Source organism: Symphalangus syndactylus, chromosome 20, assembly GCF_028878055.3.
Source record: "Symphalangus syndactylus isolate Jambi chromosome 20, NHGRI_mSymSyn1-v2.1_pri, whole genome shotgun sequence".
NCBI classification, from domain to species: domain Eukaryota; kingdom Metazoa; phylum Chordata; class Mammalia; order Primates; family Hylobatidae; genus Symphalangus; species Symphalangus syndactylus.
In genome coordinates, this window is record NC_072442.2 from 68605251 (window position 1) to 68629548 (window position 24298).

General features: G+C 45.8%; 1 protein-coding gene across 5 annotated transcripts in view; it reads left to right on the plus strand.

Moving 5' to 3' along the window:
• The window catches only part of VPS53 (VPS53 subunit of GARP complex), a 181039-nt gene that overhangs the window by 125372 nt on the left and 31369 nt on the right, over positions 1-24298 (plus strand). For 4 of the 5 annotated variants that reach the window (XM_055256623.2, XM_055256626.2, XM_055256627.2 and 1 more), the window contains 4 exons: positions 8120-8362; positions 10324-10471; positions 17481-17563; positions 18513-18591. In XM_055256623.2, the coding sequence (XP_055112598.1) occupies positions 8120-8362; positions 10324-10471; positions 17481-17563; positions 18513-18591 (553 nt within the window). The remainder of the gene's footprint in view (positions 1-8119; positions 8363-10323; positions 10472-17480; positions 17564-18512; positions 18592-24298) is intronic. The other variant, XR_008653085.2, reaches the window with a different exon arrangement.

Genomic DNA, 24298 nt, shown 5'->3' on the forward strand with positions numbered 1-24298 from the left:
CTGGAGTGTAGTGGTGCGATCTCCACTCACTGCAACCTCCACCTCCTGGGCTCAAGCAATTCTCCTGCCTCAGCCTCCTGAGTAGCTGGGATTACAGGTACCCGCCACTGCGCCCAGCTAATTTTTGTATTTTTTTTTTTTTAGTAGAGACAGGGTTTTGCCATGTTGGTCAGGATGGTCTTGAACTCCTGACTTGATGGTCTTGAACTCCTGAACTTCCGCCCGCTTGGCCTCCCAAGGTGCTGGGATTACAGGCGTGAGCTACCATGCCCAGCCTATGATGTTCGTTTTTATTACTTGGTGTAGATGTTGTCTCTACCGGCTATCTCTATTAATAAGTGTTGGGAGAAACCTTGAAACTTTATCAGTATCCTTTTCCTCATCTTTCACTTATTGTGTAATTCATTACTAAGATGATTGACAAATGGTGATTTTTCTTTCTTTTTTTTTTTTTTGAGGCAGAGTCTTGCTCTGTCGCCCAGGCTGGAGTGCAGTGACACAGTCTCTGCTCCTAGGTTCAGGTGATTCTCCTGCCTCAGCCTCCCAAGTAGCTGGGATTACAGGTGCTCGCCACCATGCCCAGCTAATTTTTTTGTATTTTTAGTAGAGACGGGGTTTCACCATGTTGGCCAGGCTGGTTTGGAACTCCTGACCTCGAGTGATCTGCCCACCTCGGCTTCCCTGGATGTTGAGATTACAGGCATGAGCTGCCGCACCCAGTCAAATGGTGATTTTTCTAGCTATATCATTTCTTCTGCGTTTATCAGTTGGCATTCTACTTTAGAAAAGCTTTCCCTTTTCCCCCTTACCTCTATGTCAGCGTGGACTGACGGATTTTTATATTTTATTCGGTAGGTTGTAGGCATCACTATCTCTTTTATTTTTACTTTATTTTGGAATAAATGTATACCTACAGGAAAATTTCACAAATAGTACAGATTTCTTATGTTCCCCTTCACCCAACTTCCCCTGATGTTGACATCTTATATAACCACAGCAGAGTTGTCAAAACTGGCAAGTTAACATTGGTACAGTACTATTTAATAACCTGCACACCATATTTGAACTTCACCAGTTTTTCCATTAGTGTCTGTTTTTCCTTCCAGGATTTGTCATTACTTTAGTACTCAAATTGTCCCTGACTTGGCCAGTGGGAGCCTCTTTAAGCTGGCTCTTCGTCCTTTTTACATGCCACTATCATTTTTTGAGCACCTCCTTCCTCTCTGGCACAACAAAATATACTAGGCTTGTCCTGTACTTTTGTATCCCAGCCCTGGAGTCATCCATTTCCCCAGGCATTTCTTGTTTCTTTGGTGGAGGATGACATTTAGCAACCAAGTATGCTCATTGCCGCTCGGTGTCATTGCTTCCAGATTGCCTTGGCTGAGAGAGCTAAGAAATATATGTGTGTATAAACATATGTGTATATGCCTCTATAGCTGTGTGTGCACCTGCTTCTACATATATGCCTCTATAGCTGTGTGTGCACCTGCTTCTATATTAGAACCTGTGCATTTTATGCTGATGCCTTCAATTCTAATCCTACACCACAGGGTTTATTTTAGCCTCTCCCATTCAACGTTGGCAACTGCCTTCTACGACAGTGAGAAATTTGGGTCCTAGCATGCTCAATATATTTACTTATTTGCTCAATTTGCCTGTATGTAACCCATCTCCCAGCTGTGCTCAAGCCACTCCCCAGCCCCACTGGCCACACCAGAGCAACATCCTCAGCCCCAGCAAAAGGGAAGAGGAAGGGGTGCAAATTAGTGTGAGTACCCTTGAATTAAGAAGCTCTAGGGTCGCCGGGCGCGGTGGCTCACGCTTGTAATCCCAGCACTTTGGGAGGCCGAGGCGGGCAGATCACGAGGTCAGGAGATCGAGACCATGGTGAAACCCCGTCTCTACTAAAAATACAAAAAATTAGACGGGCGTGGTGGCGGGCGCCTGTAGTCCCAGCTACTTGGAGAGGCTGAGGCAGGAGAATGGCGCGAACCCGGGAGGCGGAGCTTGCAGTGAGCCGAGATCGCGCCACTGCACTCCAGCCTGGGTGACAGAGTGAGACCCCGTCTCAAAAAAAAAAAAAAAAAAACTCTAGGGTCGGGCATGGTTGCTCATGCCTGTAATCCCAGCACCCTGGGAGGCTGAGGCAGGTGGATGGCTTGAGCTCAGGAGTTTGAGACCAGCCTGGGTGACATGACAAAACCCTGTCTCTACAAAAAAAAGCCCACAAAAATTAGCCAAGTGTGGTAGCGTGCACCTGTAGTCCCAGCTACTCAGGAGGCTGGGGTGGGAGGATTGCTGGAGCCTGGGAGGCAGAAGTTGCCGTAAGCTGTGGTCATGCCACTGCACTCCAGCCTGGGTGACCCTGTCTCAAAAAAAAAAAAAAGTTATCTAACTTTCTGGGGATCTTCAGCTGCCTTAACCTTGCTCACCTGCCTTGTCATTTTCTGGCTACTGTCTTTCTCTCCCTGTGCCTCACTGCTTGACATTCCAATTAGAATATTGTTTCTGTGAATGCTGACTGTAGGCCCACAAGAGAAGTGGCCTTGGAATATTGTTTCTGTGAATGCTGACTGCAGGCCCACCAGAAAAACAGCCTTGGCCATCCATGGATAAACCCAGTCTGCAATGGCATATTTTTTCTCCTCACTTTAGTTTTTCCCTCTACTGATACCACTCTGCAACAGTCTTCATTCCTAGGGCATGTAATTTATCAATGGAACTCCCAGCAGTATTTGGGGAAGGAGGTATTTCCTTCCTTCTCCCTTCCCCTCCCCTCCCCTCCTCTCCCTTCCCCTCCCCTTCCCTCCCCTCCCCTCCCCTCCCCTCCTCTCCCCTCCCCTCCCCTCCCCTCCCCTCGCCTCCCCTCCCATTCGACAGTGTCTTGCTGTGTTGTCCAGGCCGGAGTGCAGTGGTGGCATTATAGCACACTGTAAACTCAAACTCCTGGGCTCAGATGATCCTCCTCCCTCAGCCCCCCAAGTACTGGAACTACAAGCACACACCACCATGCCTAACTAATTTGTTTATTTTTTTAGAGATAGGGATTTCACTTTGTTGCCCACACTATTCTCAAACCCCTGGCCTCCTCCTAGCCATGCGTGGTGATGGACGCCTGTAGTCCCAGCTACTTGGGAGGCTGAGGCAGGAGAATTGCTTGAGCCTGGGAGGTTGAGGCTGCAGTGAGCCATGATCATGCCACTGCACTTTGTCCTGGGTGACAAAGCAATACTCTGTCTCAAAAAAAAAAAAAAAAAAAAAGAAATGTGATCAGATTGGATCATGTATTCAAAACTAATGAGCCTTATGCATTCCCATTGGGGTAACTTATATTCTTCTGTTCTGCGAAATACTGGCTACTGATTTTCTAATGTCTCATGTGGCATCAAAGCATGCTGATGCAGAGTGAAAGATGGAAGGGAGGGGAAGTTTTCCCCAACTGGTTTATTTCTCATCCACTTGAAAGAACAATGTCAGAAGTAACCGAGTAGACATCCTGTAGAAATTCTACAAAGTATAGATCTTTAGAGTTTTTTGAAGTGAACATTTTCTTTATGCTATATGATCATAATTAATTTATAATATTAGTCATTGGGTTGGCTCTGAAATAGGAAGCAAGTAAGTAAGTATCCACCTTCTAGGGGAACAGGTGAGTGATGAAAGTAGAAGCACATCAGAGTCGGCCAGCACGGTGGCTCACGCCTGGAAGCACATCAGAGTCGGCTGGGCGCGGTGGCTCATGCCTGTAATCCCAGCACTTTGGGAGGCTGAGGCGGGCGGATCACGAGGTCAGGAGTTCAAGACCAGCCTGGCCAAGATGGTGAAACCCCACCTCTACTAAAAAAAAAAAAAATGCAAAAATTAGCCGGTTGTGGTGGCACGTGCCTGTAGTCCCAGCTACTCAGGAAGCTGAGGCAGTAGAATCACTTGAACCCGGGAGGCGGAGGTTGCAGTAAGCTGAGATCACACCACTGCACTCCAGCCTGGACAACAGAGTGAGACTCCATCTCCAAAAAAAACAACAAAAAAACAAAAACAAAAAAACCCATGTCAGAGTTCTGGTCCCTGATTTGGTTGGCACTATCGATTTAGAGATTAGAATCTCATAAGAAGACCCCAGGGGAATCTTTTGCCTTCTGTTCCATGTTCTCCTCCACTGCACCAGCCTCCATCCCGTTTCCACCTTCCCACCCTCCATTCCCATCCCCTAGGAACAAAGTGTGGAGGTTGATTAGCTAAGTATGTATTGAGCACTAGCATGAAGCTTCACTCCATTCATTAGCATGACGGGTGGGCTGGGGGCAGCAGAACCAGCATAAACGTCATCCCTCCTCTCAGGGAACTTGTGTTCACAGGCACGAAACAGATGATTCTACCTCCTTCGCCTTTTGTACCAACTTCAGTTTATAGAGTTGACTGGCTGGAGTGCCGTCTCAAGAAGGATTCTGGAATCACAAGAGATATCAGTGAAAAAAGGGGCTCCTTGTTGATTAGCATTGCCTGCCGTGGCCCAGGATGGGAGAAGATAGGTTATTTCTTGAATATATGGCATCCTCACACTGTCTAGTAAAGTGTTAAATAAAGTGTTGGTGGGTGACAGATGATAGAAGTTGCAGCTGGTGCAGGTGAGACCTGGATGAGCTTGAAAGGGGAGTGGACGTGTGGCGGGAGAACGTGTTGGCCAGGACATCACATAGGCACAGGCCAAGTGACCGGGAGGGGGCCAGCAGGGGAGCCATCGCGAGGAACCTCTGGCTGGAGTGTTGGGTCAGCTGTGGAGGAGAGGTGGGAGATTCAATGGAAAAGTCAGGCAGGAGAGGTTATGAGGAACAAGGGTGGTGGCCATTGAAGCTTTCCAAGGTCAGCTAACAAGATCCTTCCCTGCTTTCTCACTACCACCACGGACAGAGCCCTAGCTAGCCTAGGCCAGAAGCTCTTTGAGGGCAGAGTGGTTGTATCTGGATATAATAGACTTTCTTTCTTTTTCTTTTTCTGTCTTTTTTTTTTTTTTTTTTTTTTTTTTGAGACAGGTTTCACTCTTGTTGCCCAGGCTGGAGTGCAATGGCACAATGTCGGCTCACTGCAACCTCCGCCTTCCAGGTTGAAGTGATTCTCCTACCTCAGCCTCTCGAGTAGCTGAGATGACAGGCGCCTGCCACCACGCCCGGCTAATTTTTTGTATTTTTAGTGAAGACGGGGTTTCTCCATGTTGGTCAGGCTGGTCTTGAACTCCGGACCTCAGGTGATCTGCCCGCCCCGGCTTCCCAAAGTGCTGGGATGACAGGTGTGAGCCCCCACGCCGGGCCTATAATAGACTTTCAATAACAAAAGCCTTTGAGTAAAATGTCAATTTTCTCCTGTTCCTGCTAATTGATTTTCATGCACGTCCATGTGAAGAGACCACCAAACAGCCTTTGTGTGAGCAATAAAGCTTTTAATCACCTGGGTGCAGGCGGGCTGAGTCCGAAAAGAGAGTCAGCAAAGGGTGGTTGATTATCATTAGTTCTTATAGGTTTTGGGATAGGCGGTGGAGTTAGGAGCAGTGTTTTGGGGGGCAGGGGGTGGATCTCTCAAAGTACATTCTCAAGGGTAGGGAGAATTACAAAGAACTTTCTTAAGGGTGGGGGAGATTACAAAGTACCTTCTTAAGGGTGGGGGAGATTACAAAGTACCTTCTTAAGGGTGGGGGAGATTACAAAGTACCTTCTTAAGGGTGGGGGAGATTACAAAGTACCTTCTTAAAGGTGGGGGAGATTACAAAGTACCTTCTTAAGGGTGGGGGAGATTACAAAGTACATTGATCAGTTAGGGTGGGGCAGGAACAAATCACAATGGTGGAATGTCATCAGTTAAGGCTATTTTTACTTCTTTTGTGGATCTTCAGTTACTTCAGGCCATCTGGATGTATACGTGCAAGTCACAGGGGATGCGATGGCTTGGTTTGGGCTCAGGGGCCTGACATTGATGGTATGTGTGGTTCTTGTCTTTTTCTTCCTTACCATTATATAAATACATTTTTAAAACACAGCTGGATTCCTGTAGCCTTAAACAGCAACCTAAAAAGATGCAACATGTCAGAAGTGGTGGGAACCCTTCCCATTCTTCACACAGCACAGCTGTGCACACAGCAGTTACTGCAACTCTGCTGGATCCTCACAGGTGGTGATGCAATTCCACGAAACAATTACAGGGATGTTTGAATGGGAAATGGGAGAAAAAATGCAACTCTCATCCCCACTGTGGCCTGAGGCAAGTCTGGAGCTGCTCATACCGTTTTTTTTTTTGTTTTTTTTTTTTTTTTTTTCCGGATATCAAGTCTTGCTCTGTCGCCCAGGCTGGAATGCAGTGGTTTAAGCTCGGCTCACAACAGCCTCCACCTCCCGAGTTCAGGTGATTCTCTGCCTCAGGTCTCAGCCTTCCAAGTAGCTGGGATTACAGGCATGTGCCACCACACCCAGCTAATTTTTTTTTTTTTTTTTTTTGAGACAGAGTCTTGCTCTGTTGCCCAGGCTGGAGGGCAGTGGTGCAGTCTCGGCTCACTGCAAGCTCCGCCTCCTGGTTCACGCCATTCTCCTGCCTCAGCTTCGCAAGTAGCTGGGACTACGGGTGCCCGCCATCATGCCCAGCTAATTTTTTTTTTGTAGTTTTAGTAGAGATGGGGTTTTCCCGTGTTAGTCAGGGTGGTCTCGATCTCCTGACCTTGTGATCCGCCCACCTCGGCCTCCCAAAGTGCTGAGATTACAGGCATGAGCCACCGCGCCCGGCCCACACCAGGCTAATTTTTGTATTTTTAGTAGAGACGGGGTTTTGCCATGTTGGCCAGGCTGGTCTCGAACTCCTGGCCTCAAGTGATCCGTCTGCCTCGGCCTCCCACAGTGCTGGGATTACAGGCATGAGCCACCACGCTCTGCCCATACCCTCTCTTTTCCTAAGATTTTTTTATACCTTTGATTCTGGAAGTTCTAAGAAAAAACTGCATTGGAGAAGAAAGAAACCATTATAATACATTTCACAGTTTCTCTTTGTTTAGGCATCTATCTCTTGGGCACATTTAGGTTCGTGATGTCTAAATATGTGCTGACATCATAACCTTTTTGTTTTTAGGAAGTAGAGTGCTTAAAGGCTTGAAGCTTAGAGCCAGGTTGCTTAGTTTTTAATCCTGGCTCTCCTGTTTTCTAGCTGTATTACTCTGGACAAGGTACTCAGCTTTTCTGTACTTAACTCTTTGAAAATGAGGATAGTAATATTACGTACTACGTAAGTTTATTGTAAAAAGTAAATGAGCTGGGCGCGGTGGCTCACACCTGTAATCCCAGCACTTTGGGAGGCCAAGGTGGGTGGATCACCTGAGGTCAGGAGTTCGAGACCAGCCTGGGCAACATGGTAAAACCCTGTCTCTACTGAAAATAAAAGTTAGCTGGGCATGGTGGCATGCGCCTATAGTCCCAGCTACATGGGAGGCTGAGGCAGGAGAATTGCTTGAACCCTGAAGGTGGAGGTTGCAGTGGGCCAAGATCGTGCCGCTGCACTCCAGTCTGGGCCAACAGAGCAAGACTCTGTCTCTTAAAAAAAAAAGGAAATGAAGTTCAATGAGATGCATATAAAGCACGGACATAATACCTGGTGCATCATAAGTGTTCAGAAAACGATCATTGTCATTATTTAGGGTTTTCCTTTGTGGAGGGGTAAATGGTACTAATACGATAGAAGGATCAGTTTCTTACTTTAGTATTGGAGTCTAGGCTCAGCTCTGCCACAAACTTTGTGATAAACTTTCTAGGACTTAATTTTCTCATCTTTTAGCGGGACCAGTAATACCCTATCTTGCTTACAGGGGTTTGGAGTCCAATATGATAATGAAATGCCTTGAAAAGTATAAAGCACAAATGTCAATCGATTTAGAGATTAGAATCTCGTATGTCAGATTTTATTACTGCTGTCGTAGGAGTGGTGGTGGTAGTGAACGATGATGTTGATTAAAATCGATCCAATTTTAAGTTTTAAACGCAGTAGGAATGATTACTTGTGGCAGTAGTTTATGTACATTGCAAACGAGCACATTTACTTTACTTTTCTTGAAGTAAAATAACATTTTTGTTTTTTTTTTTCCTCCTAGGAACCTCGGAGAGCTGATAGATCGGTTTGTGGCTGATTTCAAAGCCCAGGGCCCACCTAAGCCCAACACTGATGAAGGGGGTGCCGTGCTCCCCAGCTGTGCCGACCTCTTTGTCTACTACAAGAAGTGCATGGTGCAATGCTCTCAGCTCAGTACTGGGGAGCCCATGATCGCCCTGACCACCATTTTCCAGAAGTACCTCCGAGAATACGCCTGGAAAATCCTCTCTGGCAACCTGCCCAAGTGAGTCCTGTTCTTCATAGTCTGAGTGGTGGCAAGTAGACCTAAATATGGGAATCTTAAGGAAATCCACTCTGAAGTTGTTGACTGAACCACCAGGAGTATCAAGGAAGAAGGCCCGCTTCCTGAGTTCCCGAGGGCCTGAAGCTGTTTCCTCTCTGACATTCCACAGCCGATCACGAGCATCAGAGGAAATGTCCACACTGGCTGCCCACATGGGCACATCTTACCACGGTAGACTCGAGAACCAGTCCCATTGTAGCCCTGTTTAATTTCCATGGATTCACACACAAAGAAAGTGAGGTTGTGGTGGACATAACTGATAAATAGCTTAAGCAGTTTCACCCAAGCCTCTCAGTGAGATGCTGCCCCGGAGTGATGGGTGGGAGGAATGAATCTGCTTTTTCCTCATTCCCAGTAGGTTCCAAGTCCCTCTTGTGGTGCACACTTCCTGCCATGCTGGACAGAGCCTAATGTTTCAGATGCGGTAGGATTGGGGGCAGCCGAGGCAGGAGGATCACTTGAGGTCAGGAGTTTGAGACCAGCCTGGCTAATATGGTGAAACCCCATCTCTACTAAAAATACAAAAATCAGCTGGGTGTGGTGGTGCATGCCTGTAGTCCCAGCTGCTCAGGAGGCTGAGGCAGGAGAATCACTTGAACCCGGGAGGCGGAGGTTGCACTGAGCCAAGATTGTGCCACTGCCTCCAGCCTGGGTGTTGCAGGGAGACTCCGCCTAAAAAAAAAAAAAAAATTATGTATAATCTCACTACCCAAAGAAAACATAACTTTTTGGTATATATTTTTCCGTTCTTGATAGATACATAATGTGTGTGATCTGCGTGCTTTTGTTTGTTTGTGTCACAGAACTGGGGCTATACTGCTTATAGCTTTATTCCCTGCAGCTACCGTTGAACTTCATCCTGGGAGCATTTTCCCACGTGTATTAGTCAGCGTCTCAACGGGAAAAAAATGGCATACTCAGCTGGGATTATGTCAGTAAAGAGACTGTTCACAGAAGTGGGGGCAAGGTGAAAGGAACCAACAGAGGATTCCGAAGCATCCAGATATGAGTGGGTAGTGGTTACTACCATAGAACTCACTCAGGAGCTGGGGCTGCCCCAAAAACCTGTAGTCACAGGAGGATGTGTGATGGGTTTTGGCCCTTGAGACACTTAGGGCCTTGGGCAGGAAGCATGTCTTTTTTTTTTTTTTTTGAGACAGAGTCTCGCTCTGTTGCCCAGGCTGGAGTGCAGTGGCGCCATCTCGGCTCACTGCAAACTCCGCCTCCCGGGTTCACGCCATTCTCCTGCCTCAGCCTCCCGAGTAGCTGGGACTACAGGTGCCCGCCACCACGCCTGGCTAATTTTTGTTTTTGTATTTTTAGTAGAGACGGGGTTTCACCGTGTTAGCCAGGATGGTCTCGATCTCCTGACCTTGTGATCCGCCTGCCTCGGCCTCCCAAAGTGCTGGGATTACAGGCGTGAGCCACCGCGCCCGGCCTGGAAGCATGTCTTAACATTCGCTTATGTACTCCTCCACAAGCACACATAAGTCCCAGTGCAGACTTTTCTTAACCGAAAGAAACAGGGTAGGTAACCACCTTTCGTGCTCCACGTGGTCCTAAATGAGTTCTGCACATCAGAAGATTCCAAGCTAAAGAGAGGACAGCTCAGCAGCCTTCCCTTTGGATATTAGACCATCCTAGTTAATGTGACTAATGACTGGCTGATGATTCAGATTAACTAAAATAGGAATCATCTCTTCCTATTTCTGATGGTGAGAGAATCTAAACAGATGATAGTCAAGGTAAGGTCAGTAGGAAAAGGACTCATTGTATGTGGATTGATTTGGGCCATGTCCAGCCTTTACTTCCCCCTTTTCTTTGTCTTAAAATATGTAGTTTCCAGTTCAGGAAGCAAATTAGAAATTCCAGGCTGACTTGTTCCTTTTCCTTTTCCTCAGAACCACAACCAGCAGTGGAGGGCTGACCATCAGCAGCCTCCTCAAGGAAAAGGAGGGCTCAGAAGTAGCCAAGTTCACTCTGGAGGAGCTCTGCCTCATCTGTAGCATCCTGAGCACGGCAGAGTACTGTCTGGCCACCACCCAGCAGGTGAGCCGCCCTGGCTGCCCACTCACCACCTCCTTTTCCTGAACCCTCTGGCTGCGTTGCTCGGCGAGTGAGAATATACGTCCTAACATGGCCACAGACGACCTTGGGTGAGACCAGTTGGCCTGCCACAGAGGAAAACTCACTGTCCAGCCATAAGGCTGCTCAGGCAGCTGTCTTACAGAAAGGCCTTGTTAAAAGAAGACTGGGCAAGAAAGTAGGACTGGTCACCTCCCTGGAGTTGTGTAAGCTCTTCAAAGGGCATGACCTGTTAAAAGTAGGTCAGTAGCACTCCAACCCATATGAGAAAAGCAGTAACAAGCTTGTCTGTACTAGGACCCAGCCTTTGGTGATGATGAGTCACAGCCAGTTATTCCATGCTCAGAAGTGTTACTAAGTTAAGCAGAATCCTTTGGGCTTTTATGTGTCTTCTGAAATTTACATGGCATTTTCAATCTGCCTAAACAAATAGCCATTCTTTGGGATGCTGACGTTCAGGAACTGGGGGACAGGAAAGGGTGATGCCTCTGCTGGAGGCCCCCACATGGCCATAGTTCAGCAACTGATGGAGCAGAAGGAAGACCCAGAATAACCTTTGATTCAGCCTTAAACATGGAATTAGAAATCCTTTTCACACTTGGTCTGGGATTCCCCTGAGGCCAAGAGAAAGAAAGTAATTTGGAAAGGTTCTGCTCTTCTACCCACTTTGTATTTATAATTTACAGATACCTAGACCACAAGAAGACAGTCATAAATGATAGTTCAGACAGCACAGCTTGGAGCTCCTGTGTGCCAGGGCAACAATACAGCAGGTCAAATAGGAAGTGTGTCCACAGAGGCCCCTCAGTGTCACGTAAGCCAGCCAGAGGCAGAGGCAGCAGCACGCTCTGCCTGGGGACCTGGTCGTGTTGAGTTGCGAAGGTCATGACCTTCCAGGGTTTGGCCTTGGAGCCACAGAGCAGTCCGTTTAGCCCCAGGCCACTCCCCGGGTAAGATGGCACTATCTGTAAGGACCTCCAAGGCAGGGGTTCCAGAGTTCTTTCATGAAGAAACACTGTTTAACTATTTTGGGTGTGCACAGAAAGAAATACATACATGTAAATATGCTATTTTAAAGGTAAAATAACCATAGTATTAAAAAAAAAAGATCCCTTTTAATCCCATCATCCTCAAATAATCATATTAGCAATTTGGGGTATTTTTTCAATCGTTATTCATAGACATAGTTTTGTATGTTACAATTGTAATTCACTGTTATATCCCCTTATTGTTAGTGTCATACACAGCATTAGCATTTCTCCTGCCATTATAATGATAGTAATAATCATAACTATCATTACAGGGTCATTATTACTATCATTGTTTATGGCCACATAGTATTTCTCTTTAAGGGACTATACCATAAATTATTTATTTATTCATTTATTTTGAGATAGAGTCTTGCTCTGTCTCCCAGGCTGGAGTGCAGTGGCCACGATCTTGGCTCATTGCAGCCTCCGCCTCCCGGGTTCAAGCAATTCTTCTGCCTCAGCCTCCTGAGTAGCTGGGATTATAGATGCCTGCCACCACCCCCAGCTAATTTTTGGTTTTTTTGTTTGTTTGTTTTTTTTAGTAGAGATGGGGTTTCACCATCTTGGCCAGGCCGATCTCCAACTCCTGACCTTGTGATCCACCTGCCTCGGCCTCCCAAAGTATTGGGATTACAGGCGTTAGCCACTGCGCCCGGCCTTATACCATAAATTATTTAGCAGTATCCCTGATCATTGTTTATGCTGCTTCAAATTTTGCTTTTTTTTTTTTGAATCTGAGTCTCTCTCTGTCGCCCAGGCTGGAGTGCAGTGGCACAATCTCGGCTCACTGCAAGCTCCGCCTCGCAGGTTCACGCCATTCTCCTGCCTCAGCCTCCCGAGTAGCTGGGACTACAGGCGCCCGCCAACACGCCCGGCTAATTTTTTGTATTTTTAGTAGAGACGGGGTTTCACCGTGTTAGCCGGGATGGTCTCGATCTCCTGACCTTGTGATCTGCCCGTCTCGGCCAACCAAAGTGCTGGGATTATAGGCGTGAGCCACCGTGAGTAGCTGGGACTACAGGCACCCACTACCACGCCCAGCTAATTTTTTGTATTTTTAGTAGAGACGGGGTTTCACCGTGTTAGCCAGGATGGTCTTGATCTCCTGACCTCATGATCCAGCCGCCTTGGCCTTCCAAAGTGCTGGGATTATAGGTGTGAGCCACCGTGCCCAGCCAAAATTTTGCTTTTATAGATAATCCTGGCAGGGTACAGTGGCTCACACCTGTAATCCTAGCATTTGGGGAGGCCAAGGCAGAAGGATCGCTTGAGGCCAACAGTCCAAGACCAGCCTGGGCAACATAGTGAGACCTGGTCTTTACAAAAAATTTAAAAATTAGTTGAGTGTGGTGGCACACACATGCCTGTGGTCTCAGATACTTGGGAAGCTGAGGTTGGAAGATCACTTGAGCCTGGGAGGTCAAAGCTGCAGTGAGCCGTGATCACACCACTGCACTCCAGCCTGGGTGACAGAGTGAGACCCTGTCTCTAAAAAAAAAAAAAAAAAATCCTTACAAAGAATGTCTTTCTGAATATAGCATCTTAAATGTTTTGCATTAGTTTTCTAGAACAGACTCTTAGAAGTTCTAGAAATCCGAGTTGAAGACCATTTTGATGACTGATGATACAAGTAGCCAATTATTTTTTATTTAGTGAAAATTGTTTTTATTGATTATAAAAGTAATACATTCTTAGCACCTTTATTGTGGTCTCTAAATACAATTTTCCACTAAAATAAACCAGAGATTCCTGGAGAAATGACTAATTCCAGGTCAAGGGCAGGAAATGTACAGGATGAACCAGAACATCATGTTATACAAAAAGCAAGAAAAATATCAAAGACTATTAGTGTCATCTCAAGAGGACCCAGGGAGATATAGTGGGTTGAAGTGTCCCCCCAACCCCAAAATATGTCCCAGTCCTAGGCCTTGGGACCTGTAAATGTGACCTTATCTTGGTAAATGTAATTAAGTATGTCAAGATGAGATGGTCCTAGATTTAGGGTTGCGGGGGGGCCCTTATCTAATGACTGTTGTCCGTAGAAAGGAGAGAGAGATTGAACACACAGAAATACAGGGAAGAAGGCCGTGGGAAGGAGGCAGAGGCTGGAGTCAGACTTCTATGAACCAAGGAACATCAAGGATTGCCAGCAAACACCTGAAGCTAGAAGAGAGGTGTGAATAGTTTCTTCCTCAGAACCTCCAGAAGAGTGGAGGCTTATGCCTATAATCCCAGCACTTTGGGAGGCTGAGGAGGGTGGATCACTTGAGGTCAGGAGTTTAAGACCAGCCTCGTCAACATGGCAAAACCCCGTCTCTACTAGACGAATACAAAAATTAGCCGGGTGTGGTGGCTTCTCACTTGGCAGTCTCATTCCCCAAGCCTCAGGACCCCGCTTCAGTATTGCCTCCTCAGAGAGCCCCTCCTTGACCACCCTCCTTCAGCAGAGGGGCCCTCCTGGCCACCCCCCTTCAGTAGGAGCTCCCTTATTCCAGCACTGCCAAATTTCTTTCCTAACACCACAAAACCGAAGTTACATCTCGGCTGGCTTACTTCCTTATTATCTGACTCCCCCATTAGTTTTAAGTTATGCCAAAGAGTCTACTCTGTTCACCTCTGTTCATTAGCACCAAATACAATGCCTGGTACATAATAAGTGCTTAATAAAGATCTCTTGAAGGAATAAAAGAACCCACTCCTGAGATAATGGCATTAATCCATGATGAGGCCAGAGCCCTCATGACCTAATACCTCTCAACACTGTGGCATCAGGGATTAAGTTTATAACACGTAGACTTTGGAGAACACAATCAAACCATAGAACGATGTTATGAATTGCTATTGTAAATAGTTTTTTTAAAAAACTAAACGACACTTGTAAGGATACTTCTAGATTTATAGAAAAATTGCAAAGATCGTTTGCATGGTTCCCACATACCACTTACCCAGTTTCCCATATTATTAACGTTAATATGAAATATTTGTTACAGTTAATGAGCCAATAATGATGTATTATTGGTGTTGCTTTTAAATTTTATTTTCCAATTCCTTGTTGCTCAGATTCTTTTTGTTTGATATGGGGTCTCAATCTGTTGCCCAGGCTGGAGTGTGGTGGTATGATCACAGCTCACTGCAACCTGGGATGGAAGCGATCCTACCCTCAGCCTCCCAAGTGGCTGGGACTACACTGGGACTTCAGGCACCTGCAACCATGCCTGGCCAGTATTTTTTTATTTTTTGTAGAGATGGGGTCTCTATGTTGCTATGTTAGGTTGCTGTGCTCAGATGGGGTCTCACTATGTTGCTCAGACTGGTCTTGAACTCCTGGGCTCAAGTGATCCTCTTGCCTCAGCCCCCAAAGTGTTGGGATTACCAGGTGAGCCACTGGGCCCGGCCTGCTCAGATTCTTAAGTCTCTGGTTTCTTCTTCCATTTCTCTTTGCCCCCTCTGCAATCTTTTCTTAAAGAAACTGGGTTGTTTGCCCTGTAGATTTTCCCAAGTTTTGGATTTTGCTGGTTGCACCCAGGAGTATTAATGGACATTTTACTTTGTCTCTTGTATTTCCCATAAATTGGTAGTTAGGTAGAAGCCTGAGCTGATTCAGATTCTTTTTTACAGAAAACTACATCATAATGATGTTTTGTATGTCTACCATCAAGATACATAATGTTTGGTTGCTCTTTGTATGATGTCAGCAGCCTCTGATGCTCAAAGCCCAGATCCATTATTCCATTAGGAGGTATAAAGAATGATACTCTGGCTGAGTGCGGGGGCTCCCGCCTGTAATCCCAGCCCTTTGGGAGCCCGAGGTGGGTGGATCACCCATCTGAGGTCAGGAGTTCGAGACCAGCCTGGCCAACATAGTGAAAGCCCCGTCTCTACTAAAAATACAAAAATTAGGGCCGGGCGTGGTGGCTCACGTCTGTAATCCCAGCACTTTGGGAGGCTGAGGTGGGTAGATCACGAGGTCAGGATTTGAGACCAGCATGGCCAACATGTGGCCAAAAAGTGAGGAGCCTGGAGGGCTTAGAAAGTGGGGGTGTGGCAAAGCAAGGGAGTGGGTCAGCAGGGCTGAGCGGGCCGTGTTTCAGGCAGAGGAAGGAGGAAGTGTGAAGTATGAAGGTCCTGAGGGCGAAGGACCCTGGTGTCTCCCAGAAATTTAAAAGGCCAGTGTAACTGAAGCCTAGTGGGCAAGGTGGAAAGTGGCAAGACGAGGCCAGAAAGCTGGGCAGGACCCAATTCATGGTCAGGAATTTGGATTTTATTTTCAGTGTCGTAGGAAGAGGCTGCTGAAGAGTTTAAGCACGATAAGCCTGTGCTATAATTTGTTGTATCCTTTGTAAATACACATGTAGATTGTTTCCAGCTTTATGAGAACAGCATTGATCTGTTTTGTTCACTGAATAACTCTCTTATTCTGTTACATAGCCTGAACAAAGCGGGCTTTCAGTAAATATTGGTTGAATTAATGAATGCTGCAAAAAATACTTGCGTATCTTTGTATGTTATTCTCCTTATTTCACTGAAATGCATTTCTAGTTGTGAAATTGCTGGTTTAGGCAATATGTGTATTTAAAGTTTTGCTTTTTGAATAAATTACCTTCCAAAAAAGTTACACTAATTTATGCACCCCAACAGCATTTTCAAATTTAAGACAAAACATTGGTTATACTGGCCTGGTGTGGTGGCTCACACCTGTAATCCTAGCTGTAGTCCTAGCTACTCAGTACTTTGGGACATGGAGGTGGGCGGATCACCTGATGTCAGGAGTTCAAGACCATCCTGGCTGATATGGTGAAACCCTGTCTCTACTAAAAATATGAAATTAGCTGGGCATGGTGACACATGCCTGTAGTCCCAGCTACTCGGGAGGATGAGGCAGGAGAATTGCTTAAACCCTGGAGGCAGAGGTTGCAGTGAGCCAAGATCGTACCATTGCACTCCAGCCTGGGCAACAAGAGTGAAACTCCATATCAAAAAAAAAAAAAAGGCCAAAACATTAGCTATTCTTAGAGTTTGTGTAATAGGTTTACCGTGCTAGATTAATCAACTCCCAGGGATATCTCCACGTATTTACACGTCCTGGTCCCGTTATTTTTCTTTGAGCTCCAGGAGCATGTTGAGTGTTTCTGTCCCCGGCTGTCGGCTGATGACGGCAGGGACCACATTTCTTTTGTTTACCACTGTATCCCCAATGCCTTAATGAGGTGCTTGGCCCGTAGTAGCATTCACTGACTATTTTAGCTGGTTTTACTGCTACTTACCACCAAAGGTTTCCAATCTGGGTGGGCAAGTCTGTAGTTCATGGGGCAGGGAGTATCTTAAAATCAGGGTCTTTTCAGAATGAGTTGATATGAATTATTGATATGTCATAAGAAACAAGTACTGCACAGTGCTAAAGGGCACAGGCTCTGGAGGAAGTTTGACTCCTGGCCCTACCACTTCTATCTTGGGTAGGCACCCCCCCTCTAATTTTCTGATCTGTAAAAGGAGGATGATAATAATAGAATCTTCCTCATAAGGTTGTAAGATTGGCCAGGCATGGTGGCTCACGCCTCTAGTCCCAGCACTTTGGGAGGCCAAGGCAGGCAGATCACCTGAGGTTGGGAGTTTGAGACTAGCCTGACCAACATGGTGAAACCCCATCTCTACTAAAAATATAAAATCTAGCCGGGCATGGTGGCGCATGCCTGTAATCCCAGCTACTCGGGAGGCTGAGGCAGGAGAATTGCTTGAACCCAGGAGGCAGAGGTTGCAGTGAGCCGAGGTTGCACCACTGCACTCCAGCCTGGGCAACAAGAGCGAGACTCCCGTCTCAAAAAAAAAAGAAGTGTATGGAATTATGTCTGAATCATCAAACTCAGTAAATGTTAACTATTACTGTGATGGTACTTCTTTGGATAATCATTAACCATGCATCCGTTTCTCTTGTTTTTCAACAGCTAGAAGAAAAACTCAAAGAAAAAGTGGATGTAAGTCTGATTGAACGAATCAATCTGACTGGAGAGATGGACACGTTCAGCACGTATGTACCCTGCACGCACATGCTCGCTGCCTGCCCTTTCTCCACTACACAGCAGCGTGCAGCACGTATATACCTTGTACACATTTGCTCACTGCCTGCCCTTTCTCTGCTACACAGCAGCATGCCTCAGGCTGTTGGCTTTAGTCACTGCAGAACCTAAGAGGTTTCTGTTGGGTCAGAATGAGTCCCTACTGGCCACTAATAAGAAGCTTCAGAACTGGGCTGCCAATGTACCTCCTCAAATGCAGTTGCTCTTTTAGCTTATGGGGTTATTGTCTCACTGTGAAGAATAACCACAGAGAAGACATTCTCCCTTGGCCGTCGTTGATCTGCCCCCATCTAAACCCACAGAAGGCCAGGCCTACCTTCAGTGTTTTAAAGTATAAAGTATAAATGGCTTGAATGTAGCCACTGAGGGAATAAGAGTGTGGGAGTGGCAGGGGAGGTCCGTCCAGGAAGTTCTAACAGTAAAGCCTTCTTTCCCTGTTAGGACCTTGTGGTATTTTTGTTGTGGTCAGTTTCTATTCCACTGCCATTAAATGAGACAGGCATGGGCCAGGCCTCGGCTTTCACGTCAACCACTTATTGAGGAAGAATCAAAATTCTCTTCTTAGTTTATTTCCTCTACTCTTCTTAACTTTTTATATTCTTCAGTTCTGACTTAAACATTTTTGGGAAGCAGGTTCTTTTGGAGGAAGATGTGAACAGGGATACTGGGGTGGTGATTAGGGAGACTGACTGTGGGATTCTGTATCCTGACTGGGTGAGGACACACCCAGATAAAACCAGGACATGAAGAAAGAGCCAAGCTGCTCCTCCGCTGTCATTAATTAAAGCTCAAACTTTGCCGATGAGATGATGAATCTGAATTTTACACAGGGGCCTGAGTGTCAGTCATTCAGACGGCCATTGTCTGAAGGGGTGACACAGTGATTTGTTTGATTTGCAGTGTCATCTCCAGCAGTATTCAGCTGCTGGTTCAGGATCTGGATGCTGCCTGTGATCCTGCCCTGACTGCCATGAGCAAGGTAAGGTCTTAGGAAATGGCATCCTACAAACTAAGGAGAGCAGCCCGAGGTGGCTTCTATTGGCCCTTGTCTGTAGCTTCTCCAGGCGCATCGGAGCGTAAAGGATCAGCTGAGAGGAGAATGGAAAGGCCCCGGAGTTCCTGAAAGCACTCAGTTTGTGTCGCACCCAAGTCAGTTCAGTTGCTTGTCCTTTTAGAATGAGACAGAACATCACAGTATTGGAGGATGGCAAAAAAAAAAAGAGACGAAGTAAATGTGTTCGATGAGTCTAAAGGAGATGTTGCCTGTGGTTTATTTGTATTTTTTTAGAGACAGGGTCTCTCTCTGTCACTCAGATGCAGTGGTGCCACCATGACTCCCTGCAGCCTTGACCCTCTGGGCTCATCAGTCCTCCTGCCTCAGCCTCCCAAGTAGCTGAGACCACAGGTGCATGCCACCATGTCCAACTACTTTTTAAATTTTTTATTTATTTATTTATTTTTTTGAGACGGAGTCTCGCTCTGTCGCCCAGGCTGGAGTGCAGTGGCGCAATCTCGGCTCACTGCAAGCTCCGCCTCCCGGGTTCACGCCATTCTCCTGCCTCAGCCTCTCCGAGTAGCTGGGACTACAGGCGCCCGCCACCACGCCCGGCTAATTTTTTGTATTTTTAGTAGAGACGGGGTTTCACCGTGGTCTCTATCTCCTGACCTCGTGATCCGCCCGCCTCGGCCTCCCAAAGTGCTGGGATTACAGGCTTGAGCCACCGCGCCCGGCCCTACTTTTTAAATTTTTTGTAGGGCTAAGAGTCTTGCTATGTGGCCCAGGCTGGTCTTGAACTCCTGGCGTCAAGCAGTCTTCCCACCGAGGCCTCCCAAAGTGCTGGGATTACAGGCATGAGCCACAGTGCCCAGCTGAAAATGGATCATTTTTAATTACTGAGCGCTACCTCATGTTCCTCTCGTGTTCATATTTTTGGCTTTTATGTACCTATGCCTTTTTTTGCCAAATTAATATTAATTCCGTAAGTGCACAGACCATGTCTTTCACCCCTCTTTTATCTCTCATGTAGTCTTGAATATGGGAGATTCATTTTTGTTAATTAAAAATCAATCAGCCATGTTCCTTTATTTACGTATTATCTTTGATTAGTATCTGACACATGCTAAAAACCTTGGTGTGGTCTCACCAGAATGGGTGTTTTCATTAGTGCTTAAAGCAGTAACTTCTGACTCATTCTTCATTCTTGTCCACTGAGAGGTTTTTCCGACTCCTTCTGAGCTCTGGTGCCAATGCAAGAGTATTTGATCAGGTTGTGAACTCTGGTTTTCTAATATTGTGGTGGCCCATCAGTCAGCCCTTGGCCCTCAAATCCCCTCCTTTGGCACTTACTGAGCGCTACCTCATCTTCCTATTTTTGACTTTTATGTGCCTATGCCTTTTTCTCCCAAATGAATGTCAATTCCGTAAGTGCACAGACCATGTCTTTCACCCCTCTTTTATCTCTCATGTAGTCTTGAATATGGGAGATTCATTTTTGTTAATTAAGTTGGAAATGGGTCTTTGTTATGCTAAACCCAAGTAACATGCAGCTGCAACTCTAAAACTTTGTAGAGCAGGGGTTGGCAAACTAGAGCCTGGGAACCAAATCTGGCCCACTGCTTCTATTTGAAAATAAAGTTTTATTGGAATACAGCCATGTTCATTTATTTATGTATTATCTATGGCTGCCTTTTTGCAATATAGTGGTAGAATTGAGCCATTGCAACAGAGACTAGCCCATAAAGCTAAAAAAATTAAATATTTACTCTCTGGCCCTTTACAGAAAAAGTTTGCCAATGTCTGCTCTAGAGTCATAGGTTCTTGTAGCAAATTCTGGAGAAACAATTCATCTGGGTTATACTGGCCAGTACCAAAGGGCAGTGGGAGGAACACTAACTTTAGAGTCAGACAGACCTAACTCCTCCAGGGTTTCCTTTGGGGTGTTGAGCAAATGATTCACCTGTCTGGGCCAACGTGACATCATCTGGGCCCACATACCCCAAGTGAACTGTGGATCTCTGCATCCCAGCATTGCTGTGAGGATGAAACATGGAACGGATGGGTCTAGTGCCAGGCACATAGTAAATGCTCATTAAATGTTAGTTCCCTCTCCCTCTTGTCAGGAGGAGTGACCATGTCACAAGGTTGTGTAAGCAGACATTTGGTCTGAATTTGGTTTTGCAGTAGATTGTAAATATTTAACAAAAATAAGATTAAAACCAAAGTGTAGGCTTTAGGGTTTTATGAACTGAAGTGGCAAGTCCTAAAATAGCTGATGTCACAGTTTTATTCAAAAAGCTGATCTTTTCAGCAGTCCGGTGCTGATGGGTCCTTCCAGTATTCTCAGCATTCACAGGAGAACACTCTGAGCAGGCAAATTGAGGCCAGTCCATCTGCTTAGAGGATTCGTTTTGCAGGCTCTCATTATCCCCTCGCTGCTGGTAAGCATGCTCTACATCCTGAGTGTGATCTGTTCCAGCTGCCATCTCTCCTGAACTGCCACACACTTTAGATCGGAATGCAGCTGGTGAAAGAATTTTTACATTTACCAAAGGAAGAGTGGAATTTTTTTTTTTTTTCAATAAAATCACAGTTGAAAGGGGTTTAACACTGCAGGTGTTGCTTATATAAACTGTCGGTTCGTTCGGTGGATTTCCCTCAAACCCTGCCCCGTCCCACCCTCCACTTCTCCCCCATGCCCACACCAGCAAATATTAACAGAGACCGTGCCTCCAGAGTCCTTTGTTTATATCATAGGAAAACCACAGACTTGGGAACGCAGCGGCTGGGAGGCCATTACTTTCTGCCTGAGTCTTCTGGAGTTCTAGCAGAATAAAATGCACGTGATGGAAATAAACAAGCCAAGTGGTCACAGATTGATCCAACACATTCTGTGTTCTTTATGCTGCATCCTGTTTTGTGTAGTTTCTTCTAGGATTTAAAAAAACTTTTGTGATAATGGTTATTTCTGTCTCTGATTCTATCATTTTTGCTGCTGGTTGAACAGTTCCATTCAGACCCTGCCCAGCACAGTGCTGGGAGCTGCAAGGCTCAGAAAGGCGTAAACCCTTGGCTAAGGTGTTTAGATTCCAGTAGGTGAGGGCAAGAGATGTGTATAGATGACAGCAACACCCAGTAACTTTAATATAAGAGATGAGGAAATCAGTGCCGTAAGAAAAGTACAAAATACACCCTCTTTAAAGAGGGAGGAGTTCATATCCAGGTGGGGAGGCAAAGAAGGCCCTCGTGAGGAAGTGGTTTTTGAAACAGATGAGGGCGAAGTTCTGAATGAATTTGTGATTAGGAGGGCAGTTCAAACGGGGTGAAAACATGAGTAAAGAGAGGTTAGGAAAGCTAAAGAGCTTGGTTCCAACTGCCAATTCTCATTCAACATCCCAGGGGCTCCTCAGGCTACTCCTGTACTTGGACTGACAAGAGTTAAGGCTGGAAACGAGACTGCCCTCAAGGAGTCTATACCCTGCTGGGAAGAAAACTGAGAACAACCAATACTGTAAATAAGTGTGTCTTATAAATGTCAGAAGGACTGTTGGCTGGCCAAAGTGGAGTGTAGTCATTGAATGATTCCGAGTTGACAGAACTTGGTTAAGTCATTTTCCTGGGAGACCTCATTCTCATGGAAGGTGTCCCATGGCCTCTTCCTTGGTTGGCATATAGAGCTTTCATTATCTATCTGTTTACTCCACTGCTAGGTCAGTTTCTGCTGCTCACTCTGGAGTATGTGCCCTGTTCTCCAGTCGCAGCCATGTTTACTTCCCTGAATGCACATTGCTCTTTTGTGGCTTCCATGCCTTTTCTCATTTTATTCTTTCTGCCCAGAATTTTCTTCCTGCTATCGTCTGCCCAAGGAGCACATCCTTTAAGATCAAGTTCAAATGTCTGTCCCCATTTAAAAACCTGAGGTATGATTCACATACCACAGAATTCACCCTTTTAAAGTATACAGTTGACCAGGAGCAGTGGCTCACGCCTGTAATCCCAGCACTTTGGGAGGCTGAGGAGGGCAAATCATTTGAGGTCAGGAGTTCGAGGCCAGCATGGTGAGACCCTGTCTCTACTAAAAACACAAAAAATTTGCTGGACATGATGGCAGACACCTATAGTCCCAGCTACTCAGGAGGCTGAGGTAGGAGAATCTCTTGAACCTGGGAGGCCGAGGTTGTAGTGAGCCAAGATTGCAGCACTGCACTCCAGCCTGGGTGACAGAGTGAGACTCTATTTTATAAATAAATAAATAAAGTGTACAATTTAGTTGTTTTTAGTATATTCACAATGTCATGAAACCACCACCACCATCTAATTCCAGAACATCTTCATCACCCCAAAAAGAAACCCCGTACCTCTCAGCAGTCATTCTCCATTCCCCTGACAACCATTAGCCTACTTTCTGTCTCTATAGATTTGCCCCTCCTGACATTTCGCACACATAGAATCATATGGCATGTGGCATGCCTTGTGCCTGGCTCTCTTCACTTAACGTAGTGTTTTCAGGGCATGTTCATGGTGGGGCATGTGTCAGCACTCCATTCCTTTTTGTGGCTGAGTAACATTCCATCGTATGGATAGACCACATTTTGTTTATTCATTCATCTATTGGACGTTTGAGTTATTTCTGCTTTCTAATTTTGAATAATGCTGTGAACATTCATGTACAATTTTTCGTGTGAACATGTTTTCAGTTCTCTTCGATATGTACCTAAAGGCCGGGCGTGGTGGCTCACGCCTATAATCCCAGCATGTTGGGAGGCCAAGGTGGGCAGATCACCTGAGGTCAGGAGTTCAAGACCAGCCTGGCCAACATGGCAAACCCTGTGTCTAATAAAAATACAAAAATTAGCTGGGTGTGGTAGCGTGCACACCTGGAATCCCAGCTACTTGGGAGGCTGAGACAGGAGAATGGCTTGAACCTGGGAGGTGGAGGTTGCATTGAGCCAAGATTGCACCACTGCGCTCCAGCCTGGGTGACAGAGGGAGACTCTGTCTCAAAAAAAAAAAAAAAGGACCTAAGGGACCTAAGGAATGGAACTGAAAGAGCCGTATGGTCAGTTTATGTTTAACATTTTGAGAAGCTGCCAAACTGTTTTCTGAAGTGACTGTGCCATTGTACCTTTCCACCAGCAAAGTGTAAGGAATCCAGTTTCTCCACATCTTCTCCCACACTTGTTTTCCTTTTTTAATTATAGCCATTTTCATGGGCGTGAAGTGGTATCTCACTGTGGTTTCAGTTTGCATTTCTCCCATGACTAATATGTTGATCACCTTCTCAGGTGCTACTGGTGATTTGTATATTCTCTTTGAAGAAATGAGAATTAAATGTTTTGCCCATTTTAAAATTGGATTGTCTTTCTGTTGTTGAATTGTAAAAGTTCTTTTTATATCTGGATACTAGACCCCTTATCAGATACGAAATTTGTAAATATTCTCTCCCATTCTGTGGGTGGATTGCCTTTTCACTTTCTTGATAATGTCCTTGATTTTCTGAAGCTGGTATATCTCGTGTGTGTGTGTGTGTGTGTGTGTGTGTTATCTAAGATACCATTGCCTGATCCAGAATCATAAAGATTTATTCTGTGGTTTCTTCTAAGAATTTTAGTTTTAGTTCTTAAATTTAGGTCTTCACAAAAAAGAAAAAAAAGGAAAAGAATGTAGGTCTTCAATCCATTTTGAGTTA